This window comes from Vanessa tameamea, chromosome 2 (genome assembly GCF_037043105.1).
Source record: "Vanessa tameamea isolate UH-Manoa-2023 chromosome 2, ilVanTame1 primary haplotype, whole genome shotgun sequence".
NCBI lineage: Eukaryota > Metazoa > Arthropoda > Insecta > Lepidoptera > Nymphalidae > Vanessa > Vanessa tameamea.
In genome coordinates, this window is record NC_087310.1 from 7,126,278 (window position 1) to 7,148,290 (window position 22,013).

At 31.9% G+C, this 22,013-nt stretch overlaps 1 protein-coding gene across 4 annotated transcripts in view; it reads left to right on the forward strand.

The window, feature by feature from the left end:
- Positions 1 to 22,013, forward strand: part of LOC113401364 (solute carrier organic anion transporter family member 74D-like) — a 59,479-nt gene that overhangs the window by 14,949 nt on the left and 22,517 nt on the right. For 2 of the 4 annotated variants that reach the window (XM_026641252.2, XM_026641251.2), the window contains exon 2: positions 16,776 to 17,512. In XM_026641252.2, the coding sequence (XP_026497037.1) occupies positions 16,849 to 17,512 (664 nt within the window). In that variant the 5' untranslated portion in view covers positions 16,776 to 16,848. Of the gene's footprint in view, positions 1 to 15,750; positions 15,937 to 16,410; positions 16,700 to 16,775; positions 17,513 to 22,013 lie in introns of those variants that run through there. The other 2 variants (XM_026641253.2, XM_026641250.2) reach the window with 2 other exon arrangements.

The window sequence follows — 22,013 nt, forward strand, 5'->3', positions numbered from 1 at the left end:
GAAAGTAAGACACAAAAATTTATAAAAAGTAAAAGAAGATAATCTAAGAGTCTTAATGTAAAATTTTCTTAAATTTTAGTATTATTTCGTTCCAGACTTTCGTCCTTTTCATCGACCTCTAGACATTCGTCCTTCTAACCTCCCGAACTTAATAATAAACATCAATATGAACCATGTACAATGTAAACTTTGTGAAAACTTTTAGCAATCTTAAGTTTTCAGGATATGTATTGTCATGAATTTTAATGATACAATCAAGTAATTCGTTTGCATGTATAAATTTTAATTTTATCATAATTGATCTCATTTTACTGCTGTATATTAGGCAATATATGCAGCAGACAAATTAATATCGAGCACATAATTTCAATTAGATAATTTAACAAATGCAATTTTGTAGACTGTCAGTGATGACCGCGTATTAGAAGGCTTCAACTTACAATTAGATAGGAAGCCAATTTGGTGTCTATTATTACTCATTTATTCTTAAAATATATTGAAAAATACATACGAATATGATTATGTAGCGTTCTTTTATTATCTTTACGCAAAGTTAACACGAACTTTGGGAAGTTCATTCATATCGGGAGAGATAACTCCCACGGCTGTCTTATCGTATATTGACCGTAGTTCTCAAGCATCACTATCATTAAAAGTATCACTAAAATGACATAATTTACTGTTGTATTTTTAATACCCGCAGTCATAACTTTTAAGTGTGTATATCATTACCTACATATAATCTGCTCGACTGAGCGTTAGCGTATAATTTCTAAAAGGTTTGAGTCATTATTTAAGTAGCAGAGTATTGCGAGTAAAGTTATATTATATACAACTTTCTGAAAGCAATTTTAATTTCTTATTCACGAGGAATGCCTATGAAGGTGGTTTGGCCTATCAACTTGATACAGAGTCAAATAAACAGAGATAGTTTTGATAAACAGTACGGTTGCTAGGACATAATGATAAACTCTTATCTTTAACTTCAGTCTAACATACCGGTGTGATTCTATCAAAAATAATTATTTTTAATAATTATACAGACTTTTTAAAAATATTTTGTCTGATATATATATATTTATTTATCTTAATATGTTTACATTACAAGAACTCGTTTCCGTTACTAAATGATAATTATTATGTAATAAAAAAATAAAATAATAAATAAGTAAAAATTTACAAGAATATATATTATTGAAAATTTAAAGATATGTACAATGTTCTAGAATAGTAGGAAGTACAGATATATATAATGTATGAATATATATTTTTGTATTTTCCCTAGACATTTACTTGGTGGTTGGGGTTTGAGGTAAAAGCCAAGAGGTTAAGTCAAGCCAATTAAAGCCAAGCTCAAGCCAAGTGGATGGGTACCAATTCATCATATATTTTACTGGCAAGCAGCAATATTTAGTACTGGTCCTGTTAAAGGGAGAGTTCGCCAGAGTAACGGCACACAAAAGGCACAATGTTTTACGGGGCCAATGTTTATGGGTAGTGGTTACCACTTACCATCGGGTGACATATTTGCCCGCCCGCCACCTCTGTTATAAAAAAGACAAAATATGTAAGATTAGATGAAAAGTGACAAAAGACTTACTTATTCTCCCCAGTTCTGAAGATGATTTATAGTGGTGTGTTTTTATTGCGTTTTAAGAATTTTGAGTCTTGAACTGTGTTATATAATTAATATTATCATTTAAATATTTTATTATATCCGTTAACGTCCTCATTTCGGACTCAGTTGTTAAAGCAACTTTGTTAGTTTCTGGACCGATGAAAGTAATTAGAGAGGTTTCGCTTTCGTCTGACCAGTTCTCGTGGGCTGCTTCTTGTTCTGACATAAATTTTCCTATTAATGTGGTTACTATGTGACGCTGCCTTCTAAGCTTTTTGCCGTTTCAACGGGTGATATAAGTTAGCATCTAATTAGTTGTATCAAGTCTATATAATTATCAATGAAATTTAAATTATAAAATTTTAATAAATTAAATATCTGTCTATTACATTATTTTATATAGTTTTTTCAACTTTCATACTTGTAATGTTACAACCTTGCATGCATACTGTTTTATTAAATCATATCAACATTAATATTAAGTATATTAAAATTATCAGAACTATATTCTCATAAAACAAATAAAATAATAAGCGATTGTAAAAATGACTAATTGTATAAAAAACTGGCGTGACTATTTATGTTCTGTTTAATAGTTTAAGGTGGATATAAAAAGAAGGGACAATGTTATTGTCCCTTGCCTCGTACGTTACCCCTACGTGCTTAACAAAATATTGCTAGAGTAAAACTCCATTTGTCAGGGATACTGTGGACTGGTCTACGCGTTAATTGATATTACAAAAGTTTTAAATACGATGCATTTAAATGTCCAAATTATACTATATCCATACCTTCATATAACTGTTTTGTTTATCTTCATACTATAATTTTGTGAATAATGCATAAAATGATTAGATTGTTAATTAGTTTGTCCTATGTAATAGTTTATTTATGGTATCTCTACTTTAGTAAAATATCAAGTAGATACAGGTTGGTTTCTTATTGCTTTCTGTTGGTCAGTTAACGGTCGACATCCCTCTCGCAGTGCCGGCAGGTTTATGCCTTTAGTATTGTGCGTTAAATGGTGTAGGATTAAGGTTTTATGAGCTAAGCAATGCGCGTTAACAGCGTTAAATTGTAACGGTTCAATTTAATAAGTTATTTTCTTTGCACTCATGAATTACATTCTCCATCTATCTGGATATACGGCACATTTTATGATTTTATACCAATATCTGGAAATCAAATATGTTTTTATTATAGTTAATTTGTATATGTGTAATAATAGGTCTATTTTGATATTCAATCTGTAATTCTTTCTACTTTGAAAGTAAAAGTTTGCTTTCAGTATCTCAACAGATGAAAGTAATCCAGCGTGCTACAAGTTTGTATTAGATTCGCTCTCGTTTGCTTTGACTAGTTCCTCTGGTAGAGCCGGCTTTGTATTTGTGCCCAACGTTTAATTGACTATAAATTTGGACCGTAATTTTATACATAGTTTTTATGCGATGGAAAATTTCGTTACAAGTTACAATCAATGAAATCGTGATAATTGACTCAGACTAAAAGCTCTCTTGCGAACCTCACTGAGTAAAGTTTAAAATTACGCCTTGCGTCTTATAATTGCTACGATATCTGTTACATATGTTGCTGTTGCTTCTATGATGTTAGTCGAAATTTTCGTCGACTATTAGAAATCTAAAATATTTTTAGTACGATTCCAATATTGATTCAAACTATCAGTTTCTACATAGCTAAGCCAGAAGACATAAGCAAGAAGAGATTTTATTCCATTGAAGTACATTGATTGTAAAATAAGCGAAATTTAAGCAAAATCAGAGTACAAGAGAGAAAGCTTGTACAGTTTGCGCAAACGTAAAATATGATTCGAAAACGACGAAATGAAGATAGCGAAATATTAGTGAATAACTCGGCTCGTCCGTTTCGTTTCTATGTGCTCATGGTGATTTCTTCCAAGTTTTATAAAATTATGTTTCTTTCAGTATTACGAGTCTTTGCTTTATTATTCACATTCTAGTTTATTTCAATTCGATTATTCGTAATATGTGTTAAACAATAATTTTAATAACCTCAATAACTGACAAACCACAGACATATATTTATTCGTACGTTAAATTTGATACTATCAGTATTTGTAGGGCAATATGAAGATCCGAAGACCTACATAAACATTGAGGGCACTATAGCCGAAGTTTAACTAAAAGTTATTGAAAGAGAAATTGGTGTCATCAAAAAACTGTAACCTGATGTCGAAGTAAAAGTGTTCCGAAAAATGTGAGTCGCAAAATTACATTGCGATTTCGTTGTAACGAGGTTACTTATGTGGGTCGAGTAACAGCTATCTGCTACTATACTCTTTTATTTCGTTTAACATCCGGTAATGGTTCACGGTCAATGGAGTTTCGATAGTCAATTTTTTTAATTTCTGTTGCTAGTTCTGTGGCAAAAGTCAATTCAGTCGTAGTTACGTGGTTTTTATTCAACATACCTAATGAACTTTATGAGTAAAGGATAAAATAACTTTTAATTATTATTAAAGTTAATGTGATTAATCGCATGAATACATTTACATTAAATGACCACTACACAACCTTTATAGCCAGTGCGAGTGCAAGTTGAAAATAAACGAAAGGAAATTCAGTAATTTCTCGTCATCGTAAATTTTGTGTATAAGATTAAAATAGCTTCCTTGCTATTTACATATATTTCATGAATAGTTTATTACCGTTTATTAATTATAATATCAAAAACTTTCAAGCACTATTTATATTGAAGTAAATAGTTCTACTTATCTTCCTCTTTTTTAAAATTTAAGGTGTGTTTATTTCATAGAAACGAAATAACTTTTGACATACTACTATGAGAACCAGATATAAGATATTAAATTCGTTGAATTACCAACCACTTATTATGTACGCATATACAATATTGGAAGAGTCGTATTTAAGCGTGTGTAAACCAGATATTTTTTGCACGTATAATGCGTAATTCGAACCAGTTGTTCTGCTCCGTCATCCATAATTCACAACAATAAGATAGCAGATGCTACAGTGTAGTACAGCAGGTAAACCCTTTGGGCAGTATTGGTCAAGGTTTCCACGAATATTAAAATAGTACACCTTTCTATAACGTGCAAATAAGCTATTAGAAGATCATTTTATCCTACTTACAAATATGTCATTATCGGTTTTACCGTCATTTTCGCCTTACAGTACTAAATTATTCTGAACTAAATCTTTCAATAATTTTAATAATGCTACAAATAATAAGACTAATCCTATTGGAAGCTGAAGTAATGTAATTACTGATGATTAATGTAAATATTGATGATCGGCAATGTTATTAGAATTCAGAAGGTCAAATGCTTAAAAAAAATTCAAAGTAAATACGTTGACATGGTAATGAAGTTAAAAGAGGAACAAGACTGCGTGCAATATAAACCTTAAGGATTTCGTTTTTGTAATTTAAAACGAGTTCGTTGTCTCTTGTGACTGAAAGATAACCCTGTAATCGTGACTCGTAAATGGAAAGTATTTGAAATTTGTCTAAAGGTAATAAAGGTTGACCCAGAGGTTTGAACTTGACTGCGGCCATGACTTCTTTTTGTTGTGTTGCGTTACTATTATGTTAAATACCGACAGTTGGAATATAATTAAAAGTATAACAATATTCTTACTAAAATTATAATAGTATACATATATTCTAAATTGAGATGACGGAAATATTTACGGAGCCAGCTATTTCGGCAGTGGATATGATACTGACCTAATGAGTCCTAATGATGATCGTTATCTGATATAATGAGTATTTTAAGTTCTACATTATTTTATACAATTCATCTCTTGCTTGGCAAAAGTTTTCAAAATACTGTTTTTGAGGAAGTCTTAATGTAACTCAGTATAAACTCATATCATAGATTAGTGTTTGCCCAGCAGAAGAGAAGAAACACAGTCTGTTACTTTATTTCACTTAATAATTTAGACTATCTCACGCTTGTTTTTTTGAGTGGATCTCCTAAAAAATGCCATGATCATTAAACCTATAACCTGTATAAAGGTGATGTAAGGTTGTTTGTCGTATACGTACGGTTCGGTCCATTAGCTGAGCACGCCGAGAGTCGAGTGGATTTCAAAGCCTGTTCATGTTATTCGTTGTATTTTACGCTAGAGTCGGAAGTACGAGGTGAAAAATATGCCTTTTACGAAATCTAAAGTATTTAAACCTGTTCTCATACTAGAATCATGTTGGTAACCACTTTTCAAGTACGACGGATTATTCAAATTTTGTCTAATCAAAACGAAGTTATGAGAAATAAGCAGTTTTTAGAAAAAATGTTTATTTTTTACTGTTTGAAAATTTTGAGGGTAAATATATTTGTAGAGATTATAACGTTTTGTAAAACACTTTAAGAGAATCTTTCTTCACAGAGACACAACTGGCCCTCACCCACTTAATTCAACGCGCGCGTGTTTTGTTTATTAATTAAGTATTTTCAACCCATAAACTATTCAATAAACATTATCAATATAAATTAAATGCAAATCATTTAATTTATGACAATTCTATTTAAACCTATTAGATTGAAAAAAGTACATTGGTATCCTAAAGAAATAATATTTCTAAAATAGCAGCGGAGTGCTCTTAAACTAAATTGTAAACAATGATTATTTTTTAACAGTTTTGTTTTCAATATAATATTTATTTTATATTATTTTATGTTAAGAAAGTATAATAGGTCACGAAGATATATTTAAAAGGCAACAATATGTACAAACGAAGATATTTTAAATTTTTTTTTAAATTAATTTAGATCATAAATATAATTTTGAATTTTGCTTCAGACATTGAAACACATTTGTAACAAAAGTTATAAAATTCCTTCAGATTTATAACAATTTTCGAATGAATTACTTATTGCACTTTTTATATGTAGTAATCGCAGCGCAGGAATTTGTGATTTGAAATTTAAAAAAATAACACAGAGCTATACAATGATTAAAATATCGCAATTTAATAATATCAAGAGACAAGTACCAGTTATCGATTCACTCGGTCTTGAGCATTCGTACGTTGACCCTAAAGTATTCACTTTGCTCAAATGGGTAATGGAAACAGCTTCGTTGAACACACAATGCTTGCAGACTCTTAAAAAGTTGTACGTCGAGATTTCTCCACGTGAATTCAGGCGATCGTTGTATGCAAATCCCACTCGAAGGTACGGAGGCGTCGTTGATACGATGACATTATTAGCACCCCGCCCCTATAGGCCGAATTACATGACAGTTGGTGTTTTGCTTTCACCCGTACTCTCTGATTGGGGACAATTCGATTAAACAGTCAGTGATGACTGTGACGTTTATAATACGATGTAAATTGATAAACTTTTGACAAAATTGTTCTGCGATAACGTTATCTGTCTCAAATATTCCACTTACTATATTTTTTTATTTTTACACTATAATGATTGTGCGGTTGCGTTTTATGCAATTATTTTATTCTAATTGCCTTTTCCAATAAATAAATATTATATTCTAGAATAAATGCTGATAAAAAAGTTACTTCATTTAATTTTTTTATCTTTCTTATATTTAAATGAATATTACCTTCAAACTTGACATCTGTTTCATCATTACCGATGCCTGTTAAACGGTTGCGGGCTGGGCGTATCGTTTCTTCATTTACACGTTCCACTTTGTCCAATAAGTGGAGGTGAGTGGTGTCAAATTGGCAGAACTAGTGATTTGTGGAACGACCTTGCTCGACCAACGTATACTTTATTTCGGCGTAGTTTTCCGTTCTAAACTAAACAAGTGGCGGATTTTTCAATATTTGATTAATTAATAAATTAAACTCATAACTGGTAAACTGTAAGTGATGATGTCCTAACCAATTTCAGTCACGGCAGCTATTCTCAAGGGACACTAACTAACTGCGGAGGTATAGTTTACAAGCGTGTGCGCAAATACAAGTGCACTCTTTATTCGTTTACTCTCATGATTTTATGGTAAGGCCAATCTGATACAAAAGATGAGATTTTACTGAAAACGGCGGTCTTAATTAAACCCAGGTATTCAACCTTCTAGAACATGAAGTCGTCGGCATCGATTAAAATATTAAAGAAGTGGAACAATAACAAAAAATAATATAATTTTTTATCGCATGTTTCGGTAGTTAAACGTTTATTTTATTATTTTACATATGTTAAATAATTTTTGCTCGAGTACCTGGTATTACTTTAGTACGCGCCTGGCGTATGAGATCAACAATGTCAAGGCTCGATTATGTCATATTGCGCAAACCGAACTATCTAAGGAAAACTTGCTGTGTTAGAAAGCATAAAGATATCTTATCGTGTATCAACTTCTAAAATTGCTACGACTCATAAGTGCATGCAATTGAATACAGATTCGTTTTGCAATACTAATTTACAAATCAACCGTCCATTTCTTCAAGGATATTTCATCTCTGGTTCTTTGCCAACTTCATCATCACTTTTCCTCCTAAATCTTCATGTGAACGCTTAAACCGTATATCTCTCATCAGCTACGGAGCACTGCTGGGCGTCTCCTGTCAAAGTTGGTTTATGTAGACACACCTCTACGAAGGATTTGTTTCACGCGAATGTCTTTGCGCCTGAATTATTCGTTTTAATCTCCCCCATTTTGTTATTTTTTATTCCTTCTTATTAAGTTTCGATTCAAAGTAAATTTACGTTGTTTTATTGTGGTACAGAATTTAATTTTATTTATTCTCAAGCTGCACCATTGTATCCACTGCGAGTTGTTCTTTATTACGCGTATTATCTGACTTATTTATGACGAGAAATCGTTACTTTTAAGACCGTCTTCTTTTGTATTATACTTGTGATATGTATTTCGCTAACCACATATAATATATAGAAAAACAGAACCGCTTAAGTTTTAAAACATCCTGTCCATAACTAGTGAATATTTCGAGATTAAAACACTAAACTTTAAACATTCATGATAAAGTAATAAATGTTTTTCGAAAATTATATAAGTAATTCAGGAATTTATATTGCAATATGCCATTAAAAGATTAATGTATATTATTCAACGTGCCGAGATTGACATTGTTATCAATCTAATCAGGTAGGTATTACGTAGCGATAACAACCAGAACTAGATCGTAATCCCGAATGCAAATTGTAGATCAGTTAATTACATCTGAATTTTAAGTTGATAGCTTGCTTACAAATGCTAGATTCGTAACAACTAGTACTGGAATTAAATTGCAAATATGAAGGCAATCACGCGATTCAAACATAAAATGCTGCCTTTAATCAAGTTTCGATGTCAGGTTATACAGCTAAGGAAGTAGCTTAGGGTAAAGATTCTAAAGTTACGTCAGAAACTTGGTCTGTAATCTCTATATGTAGTCTCCATTGGTGATTTTTTTAAATACATTTTGTAACGTATTTAAATTTGAAAGATTCGAAAGTATCTATGATAAAATTAATATTAACAAAAAAATCAAAACCGGATCACAAATTTGAATGCAAGTACACATAAACTGAAAACTAAATTAAAATAATGTTTAAATATGCACAATACCTAATTAATTTGCTGTTAGAATCGGTTTTTCTATATAAATATACTATATTATATTAATATTACCGGGCTTTGAATTATGCTAACGGCAAAATATTTTTCAGATATTTTGCATTAGACGTTGACGCATCTTATTAAATTCTTTTACATTTTGCGGTATCCTTCATAAACAATAGTTTTAGATTTTAGCTCTTTTAACCATTATTTTCTTTCTTTAAACCTAACGTAACTTTTGGCCTATACTCCCAACTGTAGATCATAGTTATTGCCTACTAAATATAGAAACACTGAACTGTATTTTCTTTCTATAATATATAAATATAACAAATTAACATTATGTGTCAAATTAAATACATGAAGTTACGTAGCTCGATTCGGTCTGCCCTGTTTTTACATAGCTCAACATATCTTAACATATCTTGACTGTTTAATCAAGTAAATCTTGATAGAAAAAAAAATGAATTTTTAAATTAAATTACAATTGTTTCGTTTAAAATAATTATAATTAAATGGTTATACTATCTGTACAAGACAAATGTGTCAATGTGTCTGATTGTCGCTCTGTCCTCGCCATACATTTCAGAATCTGTGTCGCACCGAGCACTAATATAATACAAAGTTGATACAGGGCTCTTTTATCTACGAATAATGCCTACAATTAGACTTGAACAAAATTAAACATGAAATTCATTCGGGAGTAAAATATTGGTAATTTATAAATTTATTATATATAAAATACGATATTTAATATGTATTCTTGTATCACTTAGGAACTAATAACCGCGGTCTCGCCCGCATATATTTTCGTTTATTACGAAGTCCTCATTGCGTATCCATCGGGTACATTTCGTAAGTGGTTTATTGTTATATTTCCGCCTCTTCTCATTGTAGTGAGTGAGTTTAGTCATAATTTTTTTTAACACAAAAAAACTTCAATATGGCTCCTCTGATTTTCGCGTGACGCTTTGACAAACAGACAATTTATGTGTCCGTTTGTTCTCCTTTCAAGCCTTAGTGCCTTACGAAATTTGATAGAATAAGCTTCCAATCATGAACCATTATAACAGTGAGGACTTTATCCAGTTGTAGTAAATGTACATAACAATAATTAACTTATGTACACTGGTGTAAGTAAATTGGATTCCCGTTGATGAGTTAAATCGGTCTGTTCGGAGCGCGTGTCATTTGATAATGAATTTAAAGTAACCTGTTTGAAGCCATCTGCTCAAGCCACCATACGCGTATTTTAAATGCTAATCGATTCAAATTAAAACTTCGATTTGAAATGATTAATGCGTAAAAGTTTTAATTCATTGTGTAATTTCTATAAACGATTTGCTCGGTTTGATGTTTCTTGTTATTTTTGAATTGTAAGATCCAGCTTGAGGTTATAATAAAATAATTTAAAGCGCGCTCACGTTTGTCGCTCATTCTTTTTTTTAATCCTATGATTCAAATACATAAAAATGTAATATTTTAATTTCTATAGTTTTCTAGTAAATACTGAGGATGTGATTAATCTTATAAGTTATATTACACACCTGTTAATAAATTGAAACAATTATGTTACTGCAGACTGCAGTACCGTTAAATTAAGTGCATACTTATACATAGTTGTGTATTCCCTAGGGCAAGAAAATTACGTCACTTCAATAACCTTAAAGCAATATTGCCTGAAGACTTTACAAAATTAAAAGATTTACTGATAATTACCGTAATCAGACAGTTGCGTTATCAGCTCTTCACGTTTAGAAATTACTAGAAGCTATTATTTAATTATGGCAATTTATTATTATATTGCGTTAACTGAGGCTTTCTTGACTTGATTCGATGCTTTGCTAGTCAGCACCAACGATAAGCATATAAAATAGTATTTTTTTTACTAGGTAAGGCTGTTGTTATTATAGGCCGTGTCTAGTCTCTTTGTCGATAGAATCATCCATCTTCTATTTTTATAAAACATCTGCTCAGCCCCCACACTCCGTAAAGACTTGTCTATATCGTAAATAGTAGTCGTCTATTGCGTTTTTACTGCAGAAACGAATGCGTATATGTATAGGGTTTGGGCGTCACTCGAAATCGGTTTCTAATCACATTTTCTGCATATTTTTTTAGTTTTGGTTAGCTTATCTTTGATATAATATTCCGCTACGTTTTTAATTGTAATCAATGAAGTCACAGCTTTCATTCCATTTATAATATAGATAATTTAGGTGATAAATATAGGAAACATCTTTCGTATTACCTGCAAGCCCGTTTCCGTTCTTATTACTTTCTCTATGCTCTGTTATTGGTGATTATTGCTTCTTGAGATCTTGATTCCAAATTTGATTTATCAAACTTCACCTCGATGTTCCTTTTTCTAATGTCCAATAGTGACAATTGGAAATCGTTTATAGTATGATTTGTTTTGATATGCATTTGACAATCACCGATCTAAATATTTACGATAGTGACTTCTTATTCCTTCTTTTTTTTTCTTTTAGTTTTGGCTTTTATTTGTGCCAAGAGGGCACAGATTATTTCGCCAATGTCACGTGCGATGGAGAAGACACGATGGAGATTAATCGGTGCGGTCGTTATTCCTTCTTACTGCGATCGAGATTAAGAGTCGGTTGAAGATGACATTGTTAGTTTGTACTTTCATAATCGACTCTCATTCTCGTTTGGTCAAACAGCCTTGATTATTCAGCCAATATTTGTAGAAACACGCATGTCAATCACTCATTAGCTATTCATAGTAAAGACGTATTTTGTCGAAAGTTGAGTTAAAAATTCACGTTGGGTAGTTATTTTGTTCAAAAAGTATATATAGTGTTTGGGAACACAAAAAAGGATTATTTCTAGTTATGTTTCGAAGTTTTTTAAATTCACGATATTAAACCTTTTATTTTTTCTAAGAATAAATAAAAAGATTAATTACTACGTTATTAATATTAACACAAGGCAACTTTTACATGCGGCTGAAAAAATAAACGAAAAAAATGCTCTGACATATGTGAATATAAATTTTGGTCGCTACTTCAATTCCATGCGATACATGTGTCGTAAAAAATGATTACCAAGGTTAATGGTATCATGATGATTGTTGTAAAAATAAGGTACTACATCAGAAGTGATTCATGAACACCTGATTCGTAAAATATATAAATTGAACATTTTTTATGGAGTCAATTTAATGCGTCTATATAAATATTTTTATTCGTTTAGTAGGTATTAATAAAGAGCGAATATTTATATTACTTTATAACATATTTTCGTTGGATAAGTCGCGTAATTTTTAGTAGTAGACAAGAAATAATAAAAATCTGAAATACAAGATCTATAGTGGTGAATTAAATTTAATTGCTTTCATATATTAATTGTAAGACGCAGTTAAGTTAGTAAACGAAATATGAAACCATGTCACTAACGAGACCAATGATCGTAAAACATAAGGCAGCTCCTGGGGTCTTTATTATGTTGGAATGCAATTGAACTTTATTGCTTGCATGAACATTATAGTAACGGAATGAATAATGATATATCGTTACCAATGAACTTTATCAGACTTAATGCAGCAATTATTGTATGTTTTTTCCAGCTACATAGAACAGCTAGCATTGAGATTTATTGTATTGTTTTTATTGTGCTAAGTCATTATCGTTTGTCTTCATCGGCAGAGAAATTCAGTAAAAATCAGCCTAGGTATACATTAGTACGACATACATACAAAATTGTCAACAGTTTTATTTAGTACATAATTATAAAACTTGTATTATTTGAAAAGTTCTGTGTTATATAAATATGTATTCGAAAAACGTCCGAATTTTAGATGATCAGATTTCAATTTTCTTTTTGTAGTTCTTGAAAGGTTTTTTGGCCTCATATCTCGATAATAAATTATGTTATCATAGATTTTAAAAATGATATAAGAAACAGATATGATTTGATGCAACATAGTATATTTTTTATAATAAAAAAAGCTGTACTATGTCAAATGATAAGTGAATCAGAAAGCATAAGCAGACGGCATAGCACAAAGATCTATCTTTTAATTATTTTTTGTTAAAGGCCAGAATGATGATGATACCATTAGACATGATCTATAGGTTTGACTTCGCGCAGGTAAAATGGTCGGTTATTCAATTATAGTTTAAATAATAATTTTATATAAACTAATGTAACGATACAAAAGTGAAATCTGTATTGATACCTCTCCACCACGATTATGTTCTTATTCCTTCATTAAAATATCTTGTAATATCCTTAAAACAATCAGTCCTAATTGCGAAGTTTAATTAACAGAAAACTTCCTAAAGCAAAATGTTAAGTTGACAAGGATTAATATTGTCTGATAAAATTTGACTAAATGTCAATAAAATTCATTTTATTCCAAGTTTTTAAATAAATAAAATTTGACTTATCTATGAAAGATAAATGTATGCTGGCCCTGAATTTTCGTATGGATTTCCATTTAACATATTGAATATCTACAAATTTTCCATACAAAATTTGCATATCAGTCTTAGATTATAAAATAATTAATATTAATAGCAATTTTTAATACGTTTTATTATTTGTAAATAATAATACGTTTCACACTAGTGGGAATTTATGTTCGCTTCTGTTACTTCATTCTTTTTTATTAGTGTCCTCCGTCTGCCTTTTTTATATTCTAAGGTATCTGTTATAGTTTGAGCAAGATTCGCTAACTACATACTACAGAAGCAAAAATTAGGTAGCATAATATACTTTGTAGGCTATGCCATTCCTGAGATTTTAAATTAAAATACTATAAATACTATAAATGTTACATATTGGTATTGGACGAATTCGAAAAAACAAAAACAAAACTTGCGTTTTTATTATAGTTCTAGGTATGTTGATAGCAACTTTAATATGTTTTTTCGTCATCACTGTACCATCAGTCCTACTCACTCGCCTTGACCGCACTGTCCTCTCACTTAGATCTGATAAACCTCATTAATTGTTCTCCTAGTTTTGGAAAGTAACTTCTAAGTTTTGAAAAGCGTTGTTTTTTTCTATTTAGTTTTAAAAAGCAACTCGCCAAATGTACACCAAACTAAAAATTAAATTAAACCTTCAGTACGCTCCAATAATTTATTTTATTGCAATTAACAAAGTTAATCAAATACGTTGTTTAACCCTCCGTAAGCAATTCGTTTCTCGAAACATGTTTGATCATACTTTATTTAAAAAATACTTTGGATTGATTCTCTTTTTTGTGATTGAGCATGCCAGTTCGAATATTTTTTTGTTCTTTTGTACCGTGAGTCTTGGTAACTTATTAAATGTTCATTTTTTTCAATACCCATGGTTAAGTACTTGTTATTTTGTGTTTTTCGTAGGAGTTTTAATTAAATATTATTTTCGTGACTTGGATGTTCATTTGTTTGATTGAAATAAATACACTTTTCTGTTTACACCTGGTTAGATGACAATTTTACTATTTTTTTGTCTTCAAATTATTATCAGGTCAGTAAGTGGTCAACACCGTTAATGTTGGTAACAATGGAAGCTAAGCTAATTTATATCCCTTGTGCCTTTAATTATACAGGCTCACTCACCAATCAATACTCCCATATGAGTCGACCTAAACGTCGAATGTTCTTTATTGTTCGAATTTTTATAATGTCGGTATGACACTGAATCGTAAGCGAGGAAACTGCTCTGAGCATCCCATATACTCGAAAATTCGACCATTTTTTGTGCATTTCTATGGCCTGACCTACCTACCGTAGATATCCGTATTTTAATGGTATAAGTTTCATTACCTCCTTTATAATAATACAATTTTTCGTGCGTTAATATATAGATTAATCGTCTTTTTATAAGCCTTAAGCCGAAAGGTAGTTTATTAAATCGCGTAAATAGATCCTGCGTCCTCCGCTCGTATGATTCATTGCCTCTCAATCGCGATAGAAGATTAAATAAATCATCAATGATTGAGCTTGTATTGTTGATGCGACTGCGTTTTGCGGTTGCTGGTTGTGTGCTTGACTTTCATACAACATTGTCCAATTAAATTCTGTCTCGCCACAGGCGTCTCGTATGCGTCCGCGCTTCTCTGAACGTGGCTGCGATTCGACCTCGCGATCAGATTATTTGCCTGGACAGTGGTTATGTTTTTATTTACATTGCACTTTTAATTCTATATTTATAAAGTATAGTAGGTATTTGGGTGACAAGAACACAGGTCAATTAATGTCATTATTGTGAACTCGTGAGAAGAGAGAAAGTTAATTAAAACCAGAACCTATGATAATAAAACATCCAGTTATCATTTTACTTTCCAAGTATTTATCATAATTTTATTGACAGAATAAATATAAAATATAAATTTGGCCGACGGTCAAGATTTTTTTTTTAAAGAATTTGATGCTGGTTCTTGGTACGTTTCAACTGGGGCTATTTTTCCTTGCTTTGACTGTTATAAACGCTTGTGATAGATAGGGGGCTCTGTTTAAGGTTGTTAGGCCAGTAACCCGCATCACAAGTGGTCGGTTTATATAGCTCGTCCCGTTATCACCGTTGCGATAGGGATTTGATTATAGTCCGAACATTGCACAAGTTATATTTCCTTATCTCGGAATGCAGTTACCAATGCGTCTCGTTTATCTTCGGTCGTGAAAAAATTCACATCTCTGAACGCTATTCTCGAACGTTTTTACTGATTTAATCGTCGGTAATTAGTGTTATCGTGAATTAGTTTATATTTAGGAACTAGTCTAGTGAATGCAGCACATAGGGCGGTACATAGCGTTCTGGTCATCGGCCTCATTGGTGAGTACTGTAAGTGCAGTTAGCTGTATGAATTTGTGTTAATATTCTAATCTTGTAGTATTGCGAACTTACGCTCGAATGCTTATCGTTTGTCAGTTGCGGATGGTTCTGTTTTTATTTTAATAATTTAATTGTCAGCCCCATTCAAAATTGCCATCTTATCATTAATAAAGCGTTTTTTAAGCGTGATCTAAATGATCCTATTCTTGCTAGAGCGCCCGATCAAAATGCTATTTTTATGCCCGTCTGCAACTGAATTGTATGCAAAATGCAAATAGAGATGAGCTTTAAGAGCGTCTTCGGTAATACAAACACGTTCCGCAACGATTCAAGAGGCAATCTTCGGAGGAGGGCCGCGTTCAGACAGCTTTCGTCGTGTGTAACTGCGTGTCGCACAAAAAACGGATAGGCGGCCAATAAAAACCCTGTGGGGAGAAGTCGAGGGGCGGGTGCAGTGTACTGCATTACGGCGCGGCTGTAATTGCACGCTGCAGTCTCTCTGCGCTAGGCTGGGTGCGCGCACGCAGCCTATCATCCCTAAAAATACTTTTGATAAAGTTTTTTTAATGAGCATGGATGTTTGTGAATCATCGCGTTTATTTCGTACTAGTTTTTGACTAGCTTTAATTCATTTCAGTATTGATTATATTGTATTAAATTATCGGAAAGTCTTGCGTTTATTTCGTTTTTAATCAATCGTCGCAGCCAGCAAGGGCTGTTAGCTTGAGCGAATCTAGGACCCTGTTTTGCTTTGAACTATGACGTGAGTTCGATGATGCTTAGTGCATTTACTACATTTGTTATATAGATACAATAATGATATAATTTTATTATTGCAGGGCATCCGTTGTCGCAAGTGTCACCGCGGGCGGGGAGGTGGGTCTCACTGGACCGGAGCCCCAGGACGTCGCTATGAAAGGAGTAGAGGCCACACCAGAAGAACAAGAACGGCTAGCAACGGGAAACAACAATGGATCTCTCGATTGCAAACTTCCAACACCTCAGCAACCCGGGCCACGATCGGCATTTCATTCCACTAGAGTGTTCATGCTGGTGTTTCTATCGGGATGGGTTTTACAGGGCATGTTTCTAACGTACTTCGTCAGCGTAACAACGACGGTCGAAAAATTATTTAAAGTGGAATCGAAGACTACTGGAACATTGTTGGCGGCGACAGAAATTGGACAAATCTGCACAGCATTGTTTTTGACCTATCTGGCAGGTCGCGGTCACAGGCCGAGGTGGATTGCGTGCATGATGCTCGTGCTCGCGGTGGGAGTGATTGGTTGCGTGGTGCCGCACGTACTTTATGGAACTCGGTTGATGGACGTACATTTAATTTCGCACCGAGGCGGTGTTGCACCCGTGTGCTCTTCAGACGGAAACTCAACATTGATAACATGTGACGAAGCTCACGCTAAGAGCAGGGCCACGCAATCGTCTATCACCGCCGTGGTGATACCATGGCTATTCATCTGTCTCCTCGTCGTCGGCGTGGGGCAGACCGGTATTGCTACACTCGGCATACCGTACGTCGACGACAACGTGGGTAGCAGACAATCGCCATTGTATATGGGTGAGTCTTGATTTTTAGTATTTTTATTAAATTAAGAATTAAAATTAAAAAGTATGTATTAATGATTTATTTGATCTAAGCGATAATTCTAAAAGCTGAAAACAGTCCTTTCCAATATCGTTATTTACTATTATATCAATGATATGAAATAGCAAACAGAATAAAGGGCTTTGGCCTTACAGGAATACAGCTCATTACTTTTACTTTAGCGATATCCTGATAATATCGATTTATGAATTGCGTCAAGCGTTATTACCGGCGAGAGAGGAATAAAATTGCCTTTAACTATAAGGCGGTAACTGCCTCATCGTTTAAAGTCGGTTTTGAAACACGCCCTTTGTAATTAAGAAATTGTATTACCAAATCATATTATTGAACGGTTATTTTGTCGTCAAAATATATTGTTTTTGGCGTAATTTTATATTGAGACTAAATGAATTTTACAAATAACGTTCCATGGATTTGTTTAAAAAATACTTATTATACTTTGTTTTATTTTAATTTCATGTATTGCATTATCAAGTTGTTGTAATTCATTCGAAGTATTATTATTAAGTTAGGAAAAAGTACGCTAACACAAATTATAAATGAATTATATGTTTTTTATTCTTAACATAAGAAAACTTCACTTGGACGAAGGGTGAATATTTTACGCTTTACTTACTTGCGATGATAATTTTTCCCGACTGGACAAACCCGTTTCAAGTGGGGACGGAAACAATGGACCCAGAACGTCTGATCCAACTATCAATATTTCAATATACATGACTATTTTTTTTAATGATACTTAGAAAGAAAACAATTATTAAATTAAGCATCTCGCAATTGGGATCAAAATTCTTTGATATAAAAATTGTTTTGTTTTTTATTCTCCTCATCAAACTTGCTCAGTCATTGTTCACGTCAGAGGACATTTGTTTGTAGTGATAGAATAACTGGTTAGCTGTGGTATTTTGGTCTTAGCCTGAATACTGCTATCGTTGTAATTTTTTACTGAAATCTTAAAAAAAACTTTGACAAAATAATGTCGATAATCGTATTGTGACCAAATTAAAATATTTGTTTTTCAGTGTACTCATTTTGTTTGAAAATGACTTCAAACTTAGGTTTATATGTAACTATTGAAGTATTGCTATTCAACTTTTCTCGATTGTACAAATAATTGTACTGACATCTGAAATTCATATGAACACTTGCTAAGCGATACAATATGATGATAATTAAAAGTAGGTTATCAATCAATCAACAAACTGCTTAGATTTGTATATGAACTGACCTAGACAAGTTAATATAAAATAAAATGATCCTGCCTGTTTAATGTATTTATAAGGAAAAGGAATCGAATCGTGATGTCTATTGTTTATAAATGGAAATGTTTTTGAATATTTTCTTATTGCATGTGCGCGAATGTATGATTACAATCAAAGTAAATAATTACTAGCATTCTTTTTGTTTGAAAATTAATGATAAATATTATTTAATAAGCCGAGATAGCTCAGTGGTTAGAACGCATGTATCTTAACCGATGATTACGGGTTCAAAACCAGGAAAGCACCACTGAAAATTCATATGCTTAATTTGTGTTTATAATTCATCTCGTGCTCGGCAGTGAAGGACAACATCGTGAGGACACCTGCATGCACCTTATCTAACTTTAAAGGAGCAATAGTAATTTAAGAGTCGATATCAGCTGATCGCATTGATTGATTATTTAAAAGTTGCTTACATTCATTACGATTTCAAATTTGAGATAGCATCGGCAAGAGATTTTTTGTGAACTTCGGTACGGTGACTTTTTGTTCCTACACGAAAAGATCGAATGTCGTTAAAAAAATGTTGTGGGTTGTTGTCGTTTTTTGCTGTATATCGCAATGTTTACAAATTTCACGTGGAGTTTATATCCTGCAGCTGTTATGACTTGGTATCTAGCCTTACAATAATAAATTGTTTGTTACCTCTTCACGCTTAAGCAGCTGAACCGTTATAGTGGGGATAAAGATATGTAGTTTGAATCCTGGGGTTACTTACATATATACATAGGTTACTTTTTTAAAATTCAATCCTCGAGGTGGTAACAGATTGTGTGCTATAGTTAAAGTATTATAAATTTCGGATGTGTAAAGCTGGGTGGATTAGTATACGTCATAAATAGAATAACCGTCAGTAACGAAAGCTACTTAAATTTATTATTAAGTATGGCATAGACCTCGATATTTTTTATAATTGTTACAAAAAATCTATTATGTTTCCATCCTAAATAATATTATAATTGTGAAAATTAGTTCGATTGTTTGTTACTCCTTCACATTTTAATTACTATAACTGGTAATTAATTTATTTTGATACGATGTCGAGAGCCGGAAGTATCAATAAAACCACAATTTTTTACAAGTCAAGGTATTAAAAGGTGAGCTCCCATTACAATAACATCCGTAGGTACTAATCAATCAATAGTGTTTAAAAGAATGTATTTTAATAATTTATATGTTTACTTATTAAATCAATGCCGAAGTACGACGAAGAGTATAGGCGGCTACTACTTATCGAGGAAACTGCATTGGAGCGTAACAGCGGGTATAACATGGTATTCTTGTAATTTTTTTTTGTATTAAAATTTGACCAATTGTTTAGGTTTTAGTTAAATATTTGTTTTACCTTTCGTATGAAAAAAAAAAAAAATTAGTTTTATCATAATAAATAATTGAAATGCCACTTTATATATTAAAATGGAAATATTATTAAGTAAAAAAATATTTGCTATAAATACATAAACACCATTAGCGTGCCACCTTAGGGATGGTTATGGTATAAATATTTACGAAAGTCTTTGAAGAAACAACTACTTTGTAAAGTTTTAGCTTCATAGACGTAAACAATATATAGATTAAATTGTTTTTTATAACAGTTATTTATATAATAATTATCGTTGTGATTGATTTTTCTTTTATTTTGCTACGAAAATTGATTTGATTTGATTATTTTCGTTAACAAATATAACCTAATTTGTATTTTTTTGCTGATTTACTAGTCTCACGCACACTACGACAACCTCTGACTACGAGTGTCACTAACTCGTACTAATGCACTCCGATAATAATTTAAAGTGGAGGGTCAGCACGCCTTCTTGGGTGAATCTATGTGCTATAAATACTTTAAAAAAATATATATTTTGTGTTCCTATTTGAATATTAAAAATATATTATAAAGAGAAAAGTTTTTTATGTATGTTTTTCAAACTACTTATCGTATTAACGCACAACTTTCTCATTTAATAGGTTATAGTTTCAGATAGCCTTAGACTATAAATTGTGTTGCATTTTTTTTATCGGACACGCTAAATTACGACGACATCTTTTTGAGATAATATTAAAGACGGTCTTTTAACTTTTGTAAAAGCTGACAAAAATAAAACATGTAAGTAATAAAGCTAATTATGAAATATTCTATGTCTTAAAAGAACAGATAATGTGTTTTGATTTTTATATACAAAAATTGACATCATAAAAGTGAGTGTATAAAGAACACCGACAATATTAATAAATATTTAATCGATATCATAAATTTAAGCTGTAAAAATTATTGGGAACTTTTATATCGGATAGAATGTACACGCAATATTTGATCATTACTTTTTATTTTTGATAAAAACAACAGATGGTTCGTGTATCCATAATATTATTTAGATTCTTTTTTATATATATGTATTATATATTATGTTAATAACCTATAATCTACGAACATTGGCACTGAATGAAGGATAGTATTTAAGTGCTTAAAAAGGCAGTCCGCGTCTACCCTGCTCTACAATAAAAATGAATAAAATAAAATTAAATTACCATTCACATGGATGTTTATAAAATTGTAATAGAGACATAAAACGACATGAACCACATATATATATACATCTAAAATAATAAATTATTATTTGGAATTGCCACAATCAAGCAACTTGCATTATAAGCGCTAATATATAAAGTAGCGTAACACATACAATCATACAAATGTATCAATTATGATAACGAACAACTGTTTGTGGTCGGAATATTAATAATTTATACAAAACTGCAGTAGCATGTGTACATAATAATGTATGGCTTAAATGAGTCGACCTACTGCAACGCTCAGCCGATAGTGTGATGGGATCGGGTAATAGTTTAAGCGGTATTATACTATTTAATATACTTTAAAAGTAATTCATAATGAAAATACCGCCTGATGGTAGGTGCCCTTAGTTGGCATATGACAAATTTTAAGAAATACTTTTTGCAGTGTCATTTAATGAACATTAGTCACCCTCTCGCTCTCCCGCGGGGGAATAGCAAACGAACTATCTAATCTGTTACAAATTCTAGCAACTCGTACTTACCTTACTTTTTTTTGCGAAAAACCTTCAAATTCTCAAGAGCTAACTGACATCAAATAGTTTTGTACAGTGAAAAAACTAGTACGGTTTGTGTTACTTAGGTAGTTCGTTTTTTTAAGCGCGTTTTAAGTATTTTCA